The 16106-nt window shown below is 45.5% G+C and overlaps 1 protein-coding gene across 1 annotated transcript in view; it reads left to right on the top strand.

The window, feature by feature from the left end:
• Nucleotides 1-16106, top strand: part of adcy1a (adenylate cyclase 1a) — a 113860-nt gene that overhangs the window by 64239 nt on the left and 33515 nt on the right. The window contains exon 6 of the mRNA XM_046301306.1: nucleotides 11762-11920. Coding sequence (XP_046157262.1) covers nucleotides 11762-11920 — 159 coding nt within the window. The remainder of the gene's footprint in view (nucleotides 1-11761; nucleotides 11921-16106) is intronic.

Here is a 16106-nt window from a genome sequence, read left to right as displayed (position 1 = left end):
ATACATTGTCCTCTCTCCTCACCTCGCTCATACACACTCCTCTCTCCTCCCTCGCTCATACACACTACTAATTTCTCTCTATTCCTTATGGTGCCCTCTTTCTCTCTCTATTCCATATGGTCCTCCCTTTCTCTCTCTATTCCTTATGGTCCTCTCTTTCTCTCTCTATTCCTTATGGTCCTCTCTTTCTCTCTCTATTCCTTATGGTCCTCTCTTTCTCCCTCTATTCCATATGGTCCTCTCTTTCTCTCTCTATTCCGTATGGTCCTATTTTTCTCTCTCTATTCCATATGGTCCTCTCTGTCTCTCTCTATTCCTCATGGTCCTCTCTTTCTCTCTCTATTTCTTATGGTCCTCTCTTTCTCTCTCTATTCCATATGGTCCTCTCTTTCTCTCTCTATTCCATATGGTCCTCTCTGTCTCTCTTTATTCCTTAGGGTCCTCTCTGTCTCTCTCTATTCCTTATGGTCCTCTCTTTCTCTGTCTATTCCATATGGTCCTCTCTTTCTCTCTCTATTCCTTATAGTCTTCTCTTTCTCTCTCTATTCCATATGGTCCTCTCTTTCTCTCTCTATTCCGTATGGTCCTATTTTTCTCTCTCTATTCCATATGGTCCTCTCTGTCTCTCTCTATTCCTCATGGTCCTCTCTTTCTCTCTCTATTCCTTATGGTCCTCTCTTTCTCTCTCTATTCCATATGGTCCTCTCTTTCTCTCTCTATTCCATATGGTCCTCTCTGTCTCTCTTTATTCCTTATGGTCCTCTCTTTCTCTCTCAATTCCATATGGTCCTCTCTGTCTCTCTCTATTCCTTATGGTCCTCTCTTTCTCTCTCTATTCCATATGGTCCTCTCTTTCTCTCTCTATTCCTTATAGTCTTCTCTTTCTCTCTCTATTCCATATGGTCCTCTCTTTCTCTCTCTATTCCTTATGGTCCTCTCTTTCTCTCTCTATTCCTTATGGTCCTCTCTTTCTCTGTCAATTCCTTATGGTCCTCTCTTTCTCTCTCTATTCCATATAGTCCTCTCTTTCTCTCTCTATTCCACATGGACCTCTCTGTCTCTCTCTATTCCTTATGGTCCTCTCTTTCTCTCTCTATTCCATATGGTCCTCTCTTTCTCTCTCTATTCCGTATGGTCCTATTTTTCTCTCTCTATTCCATATGGTCCTCTCTGTCTCTCTCTATTCCTCATGGTCCTCTCTTTCTCTCTCTATTTCTTATGGTCCTCTCTTTCTCTCTCTATTCCATATGGTCCTCTCTTTCTCTCTCTATTCCATATGGTCCTCTCTGTCTCTCTTTATTCCTTAGGGTCCTCTCTTTCTCTCTCAATTCCATATGGTCCTCTCTGTCTCTCTCTATTCCTTATGGTCCTCTCTTTCTCTGTCTATTCCATATGGTCCTCTCTTTCTCTCTCTATTCCTTATAGTCTTCTCTTTCTCTCTCTATTCCATATGGTCCTCTCTTTCTCTCTCTATTCCGTATGGTCCTATTTTTCTCTCTCTATTCCATATGGTCCTCTCTGTCTCTCTCTATTCCTCATGGTCCTCTCTTTCTCTCTCTATTCCTTATGGTCCTCTCTTTCTCTCTCTATTCCTTATGGTCCTCTCTTTCTCTCTCTATTCCTTATGGTCCTCTCTGTCTCTCTTTATTCCTTATGGTCCTCTCTTTCTCTCTCAATTCCATATGGTCCTCTCTGTCTCTCTCTATTCCTTATGGTCCTCTCTTTCTCTGTCTATTCCATATGGTCCTCTCTTTCTCTCTCTATTCCTGATGGTCCTCTCTCTCTATTCCATATGGTCCTCTCTTTCTCTCTCTATTCCATATGGTCCTCTCTTTCTCTCGCTTCTTGAATTATCCACCCTCTCCCCCTAGATTCCCCTTCTCTCCCTCTATATATACTCACGTGGAGGGAGAGACAGTGGTGGAAATAGTCCCACTTTATCTCCTCAAAGCCATACCACTAAGACAGGGACTGCACACATACACGCATGTACACACACACACACACACACACACACACACACACACACACACACACACACACACACACACACACACACACACACACACACACACACACACACACACACACACACACACACACGCACACGCACACGCACACGCACACATACACCACACACACCACACACACACATACACCACACACACACACACACACATACACCACACACACACACACACACACACACACGCACGCACGCACGCACGCACGCACGCACGCACGCACACACACACACACACACACACACACACACACACACACACACACACACACACACACACACACACACAGGTAGGTATCAGCTCTACAAATCAAATCAAATTTTATTGGTCACATACACATGGTTAGAAGATGTTATTGCGAGTGTAGCGAAATGCTTGTTCTTCTACTTCCGACATTGCAGCAATATCCAACATCTAACAATTCCACAACAACTACCTAATACACACAAATCTAAGTAAAGGAATGGAATAAGGATACAGTTGAAGTCGGAAGTTTACATACACCTTTGCCAAATACATTTAAACTCAGTGTTTCACAATGCCTGACATGTAATCCTAGTAACAATTCCCCGTCTTAGGTCAGTTAGGATCACCACTTTATTTTAAGAATGTGAAATGTCGGAATAATAGTAGAGAGGATTATTTATTTCAGCTCTTATTTCTTTCATCACATTCTCAGTGGGTCAAAAGTTTACATACACTCAATTAGTATTTGGTAGCATTGCCTTTAAATTATTTAACTTGGGTCAAATGTTTCAGGTAGCCTTCCACAAGCTTCACACAATAAGTTGGGTGAATTTTGGCCTATTCCTCCTGACAGAGCTGGTGTAACTGATTCAGGCTTGTAGGCCTTTTTGCTCGCACACACTTTTACAGTTCTGTCCTTGATTATATTTTTGGCCTTCCTGTGACATCGGGTGCTGTAGGTGTCCTGGAGGCCGGGTAGTTTGCCTCCGGTGATGCGTTGTGCAGACCACACCACCGTCTGGAGAGCCTTGCGGTTGTGTTCGGTGCAGTTGCCGTACCAAGCGGTGATACAGCCTGACAGGATGCTCTCAATTGTGCATCTGTCAAGGTTTGTAAGGGTTTTAGGTGACAAGCCACATTTCTTCAGCCTCCTGAGATTGAAGAGGCACTGTTATGTCTTCTTCACCACACTGTCTGTGTGGGTGGACCATTTCAGTTTGTCCGTGATGTGTATGCTGAGAAATTTAAGACTTTCCACCTTCTCCACTGCTGTCCCATCGATGTGGATAAGGGAGTGCTCCCTTTGCTGTTTCCTGAAGTCCACGATTTTCTCCTTTCTTTTGTTGACGTTGAGTGAGAGGTTGTTTTCCTGACACCACACTCCGAGTGCCCTCACCTCCTCCCTGTAGGCTGTCTCGTCATTGTTGGTAATCAAGCCCACTACTGTTGTGGTGTCTGCAAACTTGATGATTGAGTTGGGTGCAGTCATGGGTAAACAGGGAGTACAGGAGGGGGCTGAGCACACAACCTTGTGGGGCCCTAGTCTGGAGCATCGGTGAAGTGGAGATGTTGTTCCCTACCTTTACCACATAGGGTCGGCCCGTCAGCAAGTCCAGGACCCAATTGCCCAGGGTGGGGTTGAGACCCAGGCCCTCAAGCTTAATGATGAGCTTGGAGGGTACTATGGTGTTGAATGCTGAGCTATTGTCAATGAACAGCATTCTTACATACAGTGCCTTGAGAAAGTATTCTGTAATGAATTTCCTCCTCTTCTTCCGAAGAGGAGAGGCGAAACGGATCAGAGGACCAATACACGGCGTGGTAAGTGTCCATGGTTCTTTTTAATACGTTAAGGTACACATGAACAACTGACTACAAAAAACAAGAAATGTGAAAACTCAAAACAGTCCTATCTGGTGCAAAGACAGAGACAGGAACAATCACCCACAAACACACAGTGAAACCCAGGCTACCTAAGTATGATTCTCAATCAGAGACAACTAATGACACCTGCCTCTGATTGAGAACCATACTAGGCCGAAACATAGAAATACCCAAATCATAGAAAAACAAACATAGACTGCCCACCCAACTCACGCCCTGACCATACTAACTAAATACAAAACACAGGAAATAAAGGTCAGAACGTGACAGTACCCCCCCCCCCAAAGGTGCGGACTCCGGCCGCAAAACCTTGACCTATAGGGGAGGGTATGGGTGGGCGTCTGTCCGCGGTGGCGGTTCTGGCGCGGGATGCGGACCCCACTTCACAATTGTCTTAGTCCGTCTTATTGTCTGCCTCCGTGGCTTTCTCACCATGGCCACCCTTATCAATGACCCCACTGGACAGAGGGGCAGCTCTGGACAGATGGGCAGAAGCTCGGGACAGAGGGGCAGCTGCTCTGGCGCCTCTGGGCTGAGGGGCTCTGGCGCCTCTGGGCTGAGGGACTCTGGCACCTCTGGGCTGACTGGCGGCGCTGGGCAGACGGGTAGCTCAGACGGCACTGGAGAGGAAGGCGGGACACTCCGGCAGCGGCGCCGGACAGGCGGGAGACTCCGGCAGCGGCGCCGGACAGGCGGGAGACTCCGGCAGTGGTGCCGGACAGGCGGGACCACCTGCAGGGAGGAGACAGAGAGACAGCCTGGTGCGTGGGGCTGCCACAAGAACCACCAGGTTGGGAGACTTTCAGGAGGCTTGGTGTTAGGAGGAGCCTGAAGGACCGGGCTGTGGGTAAGCACGGGAGATCTAGTGCTTACTACACACACCTCTCCCTTAGGCTCCACTCCCACATTTGTCCGGCACGAGCGGAGCGCAGGCAGAGGACGCATTGCACCCTCCCAGCGCCCCGGAGACACAGCACGTAGAGCCGGCGCAGGATAACCTGGACCAAAACTGTGTACCGGCGACCAGACCCGCTGAGCAGGCACCATACGCCCTGGTTCAATGCCCACACTCGCATGGCACTTTTGGGGGGCTGCCCTATCGCGCACCGGGCTATGGGCACGCCCTGGCGACACCATGCGCTTAACCGCATAACACGGTGCCTGACCAGTAATGCGCTGCTTATCATAAGCACGAGGCGTGAGCTCAGGTCTGCTACCTGGCTTAGTACCACACCTCGTGTGCCCCCCCAAAAAGATTTTTGGGGCTGCCCCTCGTACCTGTCGGGCTGCCGTGCTGCCTCCTCATATCGCCGCCGCTCAGCTTTCGCTGCCTTCAGCTCTGCTTTGGGGCGGCGATATTCCCCAGCCTGTGCCCAGGGTCCCTCTCCATTCAGTATCTCCTCCCATGTCCAGGAGTCCTGTGATGCTGACCTCTGTTGTTGATGCTGCTGCTGCTGTCGTCGCTGTCCTTTACCACGCCGCTTGGTCCGAGTTGGGTGGGTGATTCTGTAATGAATTTAAGGTACACATGAACAACTGACTACAAAAAACAAGAAATGTGAAAACTCAAAACAGTCCTATCTGGTGCAAAGACAGAGACAGGAACAATCACCCACAAACACACAGTAAAACCCAGGCTACCTAAGTATGATTCTCAATCAGAGACAACTAATGACACCTGCCTCTGATTGAGAACCATACTAGGCCGAAACAGAAATACCCAAATCATAGAAAAACAAACATAGACTGCCCACCCAACTCACGCCCTGACCATACTAACTAAATACAAAACACAGGAAATAAAGGTCAGAACGTGACATATTCAGCCCCCTTGAATTTTGCGACCTTTTGCCTCATTTCAGGCTTCAAACATAAAGATATAAAACTGTATTTTTTTTGTGAAGAATCAACAACAAGTGGGACACAATCATGAAGTGGAACGACATTTATTGGATATTTCAAACTTTTTTAACAAATCAAAAACTGAAAAATTGGGCGTGCAAAATTATTCAGCCCCTTTACTTTCAGTGCAGCAAACTCTCTCCAGAAGTTCAGTGAGGATCTCTGAATGATCCAATGTTGACCTAAATGACTAATGATGATAAATACAATCCACCTGTGTGTAATCAAGTCTCCGTATAAATGCACCTGCACTGTGATAGTCTCAGAGGTCCGTTAAAAGCGCAGAGAGCATCATGAAGAACAAGGAACACACCAGGAAGGTCCGAGATACTGTTGTGAATAAGTTTAAAGCCGGATTTGGATACAAAAAGATTTCCCAAGCTTTAAACATCCCAAGGAGCACTGTGCAAGCGATAATATTGAAATGGAAGGAGTATCAGACCACTGCAAATCTACCAAGACCTGGCCGTCCCTCTAAACTTTCAGCTCATTCAAGGAGAAGACTGATCAGAGATGCAGCCAAGAGGCCCATGATCACTCTGGATGAACTGCAGAGATCTACAGCTGAGGTGGGAGACTCTGTCCATAGGACAACAATCAGTCGTATATTGCACAAATCTGGCCTTTATGGAAGAGTGGCAAGAAGAAAGCCATTTCTTGAAGATATCCATAAAAAGTGTTGTTTAAAGTTTGCCACAAGCCACCTGGGAGACACACCAAACATGGAAGAAGGTGCTCTGGTCAGATGAAACCAAAATTGAACTTTTTGGCAACAATGCAAAACGTTATGTTTGGCGTAAAAGCAACACAGCTCATCACCCTGAACACACCATCCCCACTGTCAAACATGGTGGTGGCAGTATCATGGTTTGGGCCTGCTTTTCTTCAGCAGGGACAGGGGAGATGGTTAAAATTGATGGGAAGATGGATGGAGCCAAATACAGGACCATTCTGGAAGAAAACCTGATGGAGTCTGCAAAAGACCTGAGACTGGGACGGAGATTTGTCTTCCAACAAGACAATGATCCAAAACATAAAGCAAAATCTACAATGGAATGGTTCAAAAATAAACATATCCAGGTGTTAGAATGGCCAAGTCAAAGTCCAGACCTGAATCCAATCGAGAATCTGTGGAAAGAACTGAAAACTGCTGTTCACAAATGCTCTCCATCCAACCTCACTGAGCTCGAGCTGTTTTGTAAGGAGGAATGGGAAAAAAGTTCAATCTCTCGATGTGCAAAACTGATAGAGACATACCCCAAGCGACTTACAGCTGTAATCGCAGCAAAAGGTGGCGCTACAAAGTATTAACTTAAGGGGGCTGAATAATTTTGCACGCCCAATTTTTCAGTTTTTGATTTGTTAAAAAAGTTTGAAATATCCAATAAATGTCGTTCCACTTCATGATTGTGTCCCACTTGTTGTTGATTCTTCACAAAAAAATACAGTTTTATATCTTTTGTTTGAAGCCTGAAATGTGGCAAAAGTTCGCAAAGTTCAAGGGGGCCGAATACTTTTGCAAGGCACTGTAGGTATTCCTCTTGTCCAGATGAGAAAGGGCAGTATGCAATGTGAAGGAAATTGCATAGTCTGTGGATCTATTGGGGTGGTAAGTACATTGAAGTGGTTCTAGGGTGAAGGGTAAGGTGGAGGTGATATGATCCTTGACCAGTCTCTCAAAACACTTCATGATGACGGAAGTGAGTGCTACGGGGCTATAGTCATTTAGTTTCATTTCCTTTGCCTTTTTGGGTACAGGAACAATGGTAGCCATCTTGAAGCATGTGGGGACAGCAGACTGGGATAGGGAGAGATTGAATATGTCCGTAATGTCACGTTCTTTCAAAATCGAACCCAGAAGCAGACCAGGACAAGGAGAGTGGGAAGAAGGTGAGTATTTATTTACAAGTGAATGTGAATGGGTAGATATATCCAGGTGGCGTAGCGGGCAGCGGTGGTGAGTTGATGGGAGTAAATAGGTGGATCCAATGGGGTAGTGGAATCCTCCAACGACCAGGCGGGAATGGGGTAAATGATCTGGGTGAGTAACTGAAGACAGAACAAACGGATGTAAGTTTAAGGCAAGCAATACGTAAAAAACAACAAAATAAATTCTATCCAACTTGAGGCTGATACTATGGCACAACATACTGTTCATGGCTAACGATCCGGCAGGGAATGGATGTCAGGTCCGGGCTTATGAAGAGGAGAGATGATGATCAGGACCAGGTGTGCAGATAGCTGATGGGATACAGGTGCGGGTAATCAGAACTCCCAACTGGCAACATTGCCCGGCAACCAGACAGGGTGCATTCCAGGACGCCGGAATAAACACTCCAGGACAGAACACAGGCAAAAAACAGACTCAGGAAACGTGATTCGTGACACGTAAACACACCAGCCAGCTGGTCTGCACATGCTCTGAGGATGTGGCTAGGGATGCTGTCTGGGCCGGCAGTCTTGCGAGGGTTAACACCTTTGAATGTCTTACTTACGTTGGCCACGGAGAAGGAGAGCCCACAGTCCTTGGTAGCGGGCCCCGTAGGTCACACTGTATTATCCTCAAAGCGGGCAAAGAAGGCGTTTAGTTTGACTGGAAACGAGACGCCGGTGTCCGTGACGTGGCTGGTTTTCCTTTTGTGGTTTTCCTTTTAGGTTGGCTTGGGGGGAATTCCAAGACTAGGGGGCTGGAATTACCTTTTTAGAAGCTTGGTTCTCATTTTTGGGACTCTTAAAAACAAGATTGAGACTGGTGTATTGTCATCACATGTTAAGGTTGAACACTGACAGTATTGTAGCTTCAATTATGCCTACAGAGGTGAATAAATTCCTTAAGAGTCCATGTAAATCCCAAAGTTGTAATAGTAACCATTTTATTAATTTATGTAATTAGCGATGTTAATATTATTATTATATTAGAATATGTAGTGATGGGACGATTCATGCCGGAGCACTGATTTTCCGATGCAGTTTTCAAAGCACTACTGATTGAACCATAGACATTAAAACCAGTTGATAGTGATAGCATTGACGTCATCATGTATTCCAATGGAAAACCCCTTTTGGCGCTTGAAACCGGAAGTTTTTCAATTTGAAGTGCCAAGGATCATGAAAATAGCCGTAACTAGCAAATGATCATGGTCAATGTATTCATTTCAACCCTGCCTGAGAGAGTCAGCCAGGAGCCTCTTCGTAGCCTTCCGGCCCGTCATTGGTCTGTGTCAGTGCTGTGTGATGACAAATGTAGTAGTCAGAATCGATCATTATTTAATTAAATTTCTCGATTTTGTAACGACGTTCGTCTGTTGTAAGAAGAGAGTCAGACCGAAATGCAGCGTGTAGGTTACTCATGACTTTAATGAAAGTATCGCGGTACATGAAATAACTGATATAAGAAAACAACAAACGAAACGTGAAACTAATTACAGCCTATCTGGTGACTACAACACAGAGACAGGAACAAACACCCACAAAATACAAAGCGAAAGTCAGGCTGTCTAAATACGGTTCTCAATCAGAGACAACGACAAGCACCTGACTCTGATTGAGAATCGCCTCAGGCAGCCAAGCCTAACTAGACACACCCCTAATCAGCTGCAATCCCAATTAATACAAACCCCAATACGAATACAACATATAAACCCATGTCACACCCTGGCCTACCCAAACATCTAACAAAAACACAAAATACAATGACCAAGGCGTGACAGATTTGTTGTGAACTTAAAAATTATTTCCCATAGGGATCGAAATTTAGCATAATAAACATTTTAGGGCCTAAAACGTTCATCTAAAAAAAATGTGTGTGGCTGTTCTGGCGATCATAATTTAGATTCGCTTTCTAGGGCAAATCAGGGCTTTTGGCTCCGCTAGGTTGCTATGCAGTAGCCGACCAGCAGAGCTTGTGACGCTGGGGGCCTGGATTCGACACAACATAACGATGCTTGTATCGAAGAAACAATACCACGTGATGATGATGTTAAAAGCTTTGAATGTCACACTACATATCTGTCAATTGTCGGAACTTGGAAGAATGTCGTCCCCTGCTGGAAGCTTTTTGTTTTTATTTAGATATTTCACCTTCTTAGCAGAGGAATATATTCTGAAATCTTAGCATTGTTTTTTATTTCTCAAACAGTGATTGTAAATGTAAACAACTCTGGTAGTTGCTATTGATAATTATCACATTTTGTTAATATGTAAAAGTGAGTTAAAAACGTTGAATTCAAACCCAAAGAAAAGTAGTTACCATGTGATAAATGACATACAGAGCTTTGTTTGGACCCTCAGTGGATCCCACATCGACCTCTGCTGTCAGAGATTACTTACAGACTTAGTCTATGTCGTGACGTTGTATTAGTTCATGTGACGACTGTTGCTCATCAAACAATTACAAGTTTCTAATTGCGTGATTAACTGAATCAAGCAATTATTAACTCATTAACCTGGGGCACCATGGGAAAACTAGTTTTAATGAGTTTCTATTTCCCAAATTAACTCAAAGAATATCAGAATATCGATTTTACAACAGCCGCAAATTAACCAGTTGCCTCTACAATCTCGTTCTGAACGTCGGATAGCCCGTGAATCTGCACGGACCCGGGTCTCACCAATGAGTTTGTACCACACCAATCGTAGTTGAATATTTATTTACTAAAAATCTAAAATGATGATAAAAGATACACATAGACAAAACACATTATAGGCTATTGATTAGAACTTAGTATAACAGGGCCAACACACTATGGCGCGTGTTACCCACGTAAAAAAGAAAGTACACAAGAAAAATATACATTTGGGTGAATTTGTCAGCTATGCTATTCTAACCCTAGCCTTGCCCCAAACTGCCACTCTTATGGGTCAGAATATAATGATGTAATTACGGGGGGATGATCTCCGAGGATTCTCTGCGTAGGCCTTCAGCTGTTCGATGACGCACTACTCCGGCTCCCCTCTCTGATCGTCCTCCCGATGTCAGTGTCCTTTTTGGCTTAGGAGTCTGTTACTTCACCCCTTTCTCTGGAAGGGGTCTTCTGAGGACAGACAGCTCTGTAGCTCAGAGCTCACAGCATAGGACTGAAACCCTTTAGATACCACGATTCGATGGGAGATGGAGGCTATGTGGTTTGACTTGAATTCGCCGCTTAGACACAGCTACTCATCCGTAGCTCGGGTAGAAAAGGATTTCTTTGTCCTCAAACTTGCGTTGCATTCTGTGTTTGTTGACTTTTTAGACCTTGCTGCAGCTTGGGTCACGTAGTCTCCTTGTAAATTCTATACTCACAGGTTTTATACACTTGGGTCCGAAGTGGGCGTAACCGCCTTTAGGGCAATTCTCTAGGAGTACCAAGTTAATGAGGCACGGTCTAGATTTTATTCAAATCCAATTTTAGACAACTAACTTCACGTTTCATCTTTACCAAAACATTCTCTTTGATTTGGACATTTTCCACACAACGTACAATGTATGAACATCAAACATATACTAGGTAAACTGTTGACGTTACAATGTTTTCGTAATAATGTCATATATTAACCTTCAATAACAAAACAAAAATGACATAAATTTTTATATTCCATCTATTGTCATGACCACCGTTGTTCCAAATTCCCTTTATTTTATGTTTAATGTTCTGAGGCTGGTTTTCCATAGTAACACGACAAAAGGAATTTGTCCGTGGCCTAAGTTTTATCCAGGGGCGTGAGGGGTCATAAAACCCCCACATCTTCAGACCCCTAGATCTCTCCTCCTCTGTTGGGGTTGAGCGATAATCTGTAGGGTTGTGGTCTCCTGTAACCTGACCCGGCCAGGACAGTCATGACAGAGTGCACACTCAGGGCCGTACCCGTTAACAAGCATACCACTTGTTATTTTAAGATTTTAAAGTGAAAAAAAGAATATTCTGATGATATAAAGCGGTCTACAACAATGCTTTAGGCTAGAAGCAGGCTGTACATTTCACAAGGCTTCTATCTCTTCTTAGGTCTGTGGTGGAGGCTACAGAGGTGGATCTGAACATGCGTGTGGGTCTGCACACGGGCCGTGTACTCTGTGGGGTTCTGGGACTCCGGAAGTGGCAGTATGATGTCTGGTCCAATGATGTCACTCTGGCCAATGTGATGGAGGCAGGAGGACTGCCTGGGTATGTATGACTACTGGAAACTATGTCTGAGTCCTAATTGGCTCCCTATTCCCTAATACAGTAGTGCACTATTTTTGACCAGAGCCCATGAATAGCCCATATATAGGGTTTAAGGTGTCATTTGGGAAATGCCACATATTGATGACATGGAATGTTTTGTCAAGCTCTTTTGGGGGAGAATTGTCTCGCTATTGAAAGAAAGCCTTGTATCTCCAAAACTATTTCTGAACAATCACAAAACTACAGAAGCTATTTGTAATGCATTTTATTGGTCCCAGAGTCGTGAAATGTTGAGTGTACAAAAAGGGGAGTGCTTTCAATTCGATGCAATTAAAGTATTTTTTATTTTATTTTATTTAACCTTATTTTTAACTAGGCAAGTCAGTTAATAAGAACAGATTCTTATTTGCAATGATGGCCTACACCTGCCAAACCCGGACGATGCTGGGCCAATTGTGCGTCGCCTTATGGGACTCCCAGTCACGGCTGGTTGTGATACAGCCTGGATTTGAATCAGGGTGTCTGTAGTGACACCTAAAGCACCGAGATGCAGTACCTTACACTGCTGTGTCACTCAGGAGCCAGGTAAACAAGAACCAGCTAATGAGCAGAGACAGCAGGGTAGGGATCCATTTAATTCCAATCTCAGTGTGCTCAGTAGATGAACTGAAATGTAATTAATGATTCATGATCTATCTCAAACCTGGAAGAAATGAAAACAGTTTCTGATTCTCCTTTAATGAATTACATATCCATTATTACTCCCCCCACCTCTCTCCGCACACTTTCCCTGTATACCCCTTCCTTCTCATGCCTCTCTCTCTCTCTCTCTCTCTCTCTCTCTCTCTCTCTCTCTCTCTCTCTCTCTCTCTCTCTCTCTCTTTCTCTCTTTCTCTCTCTCTCTCTCTCTCTCTCTCTCTCTCTCTCTCTCTCTCTCTCTCTCTCTCTCTCTCTCTCTTTCTCTCTTTCTCTCTTTCTCTCTCTCTCTCTCTCTCTCTCTCTCTCTCTCTCTCTCTCTCTCTCTCTCTCTCTCTCTCTCTCTCTCTCTCTCTCGGTGCATACTGGGTGTTTTTGGAGTTTGAGTGTTTGGTGTGGAAAGCTCTATCCTAACTAACTTTCTTGATTCTATTCTTTTCTTTACATGTTATTTTCTATGGTGGAGGGTTAATGCAATATTTGTTTTTAGCGGTATCCAAAGTTTTTTTTTCAAAGTTAGGGTGGAAGAGGACAGAGTAACGTTCCGGGGGGTTGCAAGATCTAGTGTGCGCAATGGCTTCTCAGCCTAGCGCGCAGGAGACGCTGTCGATACAGCATGGGTTCAGGTGTGTTCCTGAGAACGGAGTTAAGGTGGAGGAGGTTCTGCTCGCGGTCGGTGAACAGGTACGAGCGCAAGGGGGGGAAATCGAGGTCAAAATGCAGGGGGTAAGGAGATGCAGACAGCAGAGGCTGGGCCTAGTCAGTCTAGAGATGGTGGAGAAGCAGAGGCTGGGTCTAGTCAGTCTAGAGATGGTGGAGAAGCAGAGGCTGGGCCTAGTCAGTCTAGAGATGGTGGAGAAGCAGAGGCTGGGCCTAGTCAGTCTAGAGATGGTGGGGTAGCTGAGGCTGGGTCTAGTCAGGCTAGAGATGGTGGGGTAGCTGAGGCTGGGCCTAGACATGCTAAGGAGGGTGGTATAGCTGAGGCTGGCCCTAGTCATGCTATGGAGGGTGTTGTAGCTGAGGCTGGCCCTAGTCATGCTATGGAGGGTGTTGTAGCTGAGGCTGGCCCTAGTCATGCTATGGAGGGTGGTGCAGATGATACTGCGTCTAGTCAGGTTATTCTAGTGGATGAGGAGAGTATAGTGGGGAAGTGTAAGAGATTAGGGGAGGAGGAGGAGGGTGTCAAGAGGAAAAAGAAAAAGGGTGTGGACAAAGGCACCATGGAAATGTTGCCTGTTGCTGTGGGTGAGGCCCTAACCAGAGAGAAAGGGCAGGTGGTCAGGGTGGGAGATAGAGAAGAGGAGGAAAGTGAGTCTGAGGAAGAGGATTGGGAGGTATTTTTTTCAGACTCCTCTTCAATTGGCCCGGAGCTGACAGCCAGTCAACCAGAGGGGTCTAAGTACACGTTGAGAGAACTGACAAGGTTCCTGAATGAGACTAAGGGGAAAAAAGTTAATCTTGAGGCTTTTTTTCCTGATCCTAGAAGGTTTGTAAGATCAGTACAACATGCTATGAGAAATGAGGGGCATGGTGTCCTCTCACCCAAGAAACGGTTTAGGTTGAGGAAGTGGGTCACAACAGTGCGTAAAGGTTTACCTTCAGACACTGTTTAAATGTTTAATTTCTTACTGACACTGGGGCTTTTTGAGCTTTGCTATTGGTCTATTTCTCTGCTGGCTTTTCTCCCACTTCTTATGGAGACTCTTCGGGTAGGCTCTCTCAATATAAATGGCGCCAGAGATGCGGGAAAGAGGAGTGTGTTGAGTGAATATGTAAAACATAAACAAGTACAGGTGTTGTTTCTGCAGGAGACGCATAGTGATGTGGTGAATGAAGTTGTTTGGGGGCTCTGGTGGAAAGGGGCAAGTGTGTTGAGCCATGGGACAAATCTTAGTGCAGGGGTGGCAGTCCTTTTTGCACCGGGTCTGGCTGTAAAAATTGCTCCTCAAAGGAGGTGTGTAGGGGTAGGTTGTTTGTTGTTAAAGCAGAAATTAACAACATGTGTTTTGTCTTTATAAATGTGTATGCGCCTAACACAGGGAGAGAAAGAGGGGTTCTATTTGGGAGTCTTAGACAGGAACTCTCACAAGTAGCGCCTGAGGAGAAGCTGGTGATCGGAGGTGACTGGAACTGTACAATGGATTTTACAAAAGACAGAAATGGGGAAGAGCCTCATTCAGTGTCAGTGGGAGTGTTAAGGGACATCTTTAATCAGTTTGACCTAGTGGATGTTTGGAGAACTAAACATCCAAACACAAGACAGTATACGTGGGTGAAGGTTTTTGGGGCTAGGGTGAGTGCAGCTCGACTTGATCGTTTTTACATGTCCAGGAATCAGAGCAATAGGCTTCTGGGTGCTACCATTCTCCCAGTGGGGTTTTCGGATCACCACATAACCATGGCTCGGCTGTCTATTTCACCAGGGCCCCGGCAGGCATCTTATTGGAAGTTCAATGTAAAGCTCTTACAAGATGCCACTTTTTGCTCAGGTTTCCAGACTTTTTGGGAAAGATGGGGGCAGCGAAGAGAGGAGTATGAGTCTCTGAGTCAGTGGTGGGATGTGGGGAAAGTGCAAATTCGGCTTTTCTGTCAACAGTACACAGCTCTCTCATCCTCAGAGGCTAGGAGAGTGTTGGGGGAACTAGAGCGGTGTATTAGTGAGATGGAGGTAGAGATGGTGGGGCAAGGCAATGTAGGCCTCCAGGCTAACTTAGCCGAATTACGTAGGGACCTGGGCAGTTTTTTCCAGGTTAAAGCAAAGGGAGCACTTGTAAGAGCTAGGTTCTCCATGCTCAAGGAGATGGATGCTCCCAGCTCCTTCTTCTTTGGTTTGGAAAGACAGAGCAGTGAAGCAAAGGGTATGCATTGTCTACGGCTGTCTGATGGGCGGGTGACCTCTGTGGTGGGGGAGATGCGGGAGCGGACTGTGGAGTTTTATACTGAATTGTATAGGGCAGAAATGTGTGATCCTATGTGTGCTCAGGTCTTGTTCGCAGGACTCCCTAAGCTCTCTCGGGCACAGAGGGATGAAATGGACATTCCTCTGTTGTCACATGAACTGGCAGAGGCAGTAACCCAGATGTCCCCCGGTCAAGCACCCGGGGTTGATGGACTTCCAGTGGAATTTTACAAAAAATTCTGGGGAACAATTGGACAGGATTTCTTTTGCGTGTTGCGAGAATGCGTCGGGGTAGGAGAGTTGCCGATGAGCTGCCGTCGGGCGGCTCTGACTCTCCTGCCCAAAAAAGGGGACTTGTGTGAACTTAAGAACTGGAGGCCTGTGGCATTACTCTGTGCGGACTACAAGATTTTTGCCAAGGTCCTCTCTAACAGACTGAAGTCCCATCTGGACTCTATAATACACAAGGACCAGACATATTGTGTACCGGGACGCTCAATCACGGACAACTTGTTCTTGATTAGGGACATGTTGGACTTGTCGAGAGGTTCTAATGTGAACTTTGGACTGGTCTCTTTAGATCAAGAGAAG

Source organism: Oncorhynchus gorbuscha, linkage group LG15, assembly GCF_021184085.1.
Source record: "Oncorhynchus gorbuscha isolate QuinsamMale2020 ecotype Even-year linkage group LG15, OgorEven_v1.0, whole genome shotgun sequence".
Lineage (NCBI taxonomy): Eukaryota > Metazoa > Chordata > Actinopteri > Salmoniformes > Salmonidae > Oncorhynchus > Oncorhynchus gorbuscha.
Note: the sequence above shows the minus strand (reverse complement) of the source record. Positions and strands in the feature narration are given on the sequence as shown.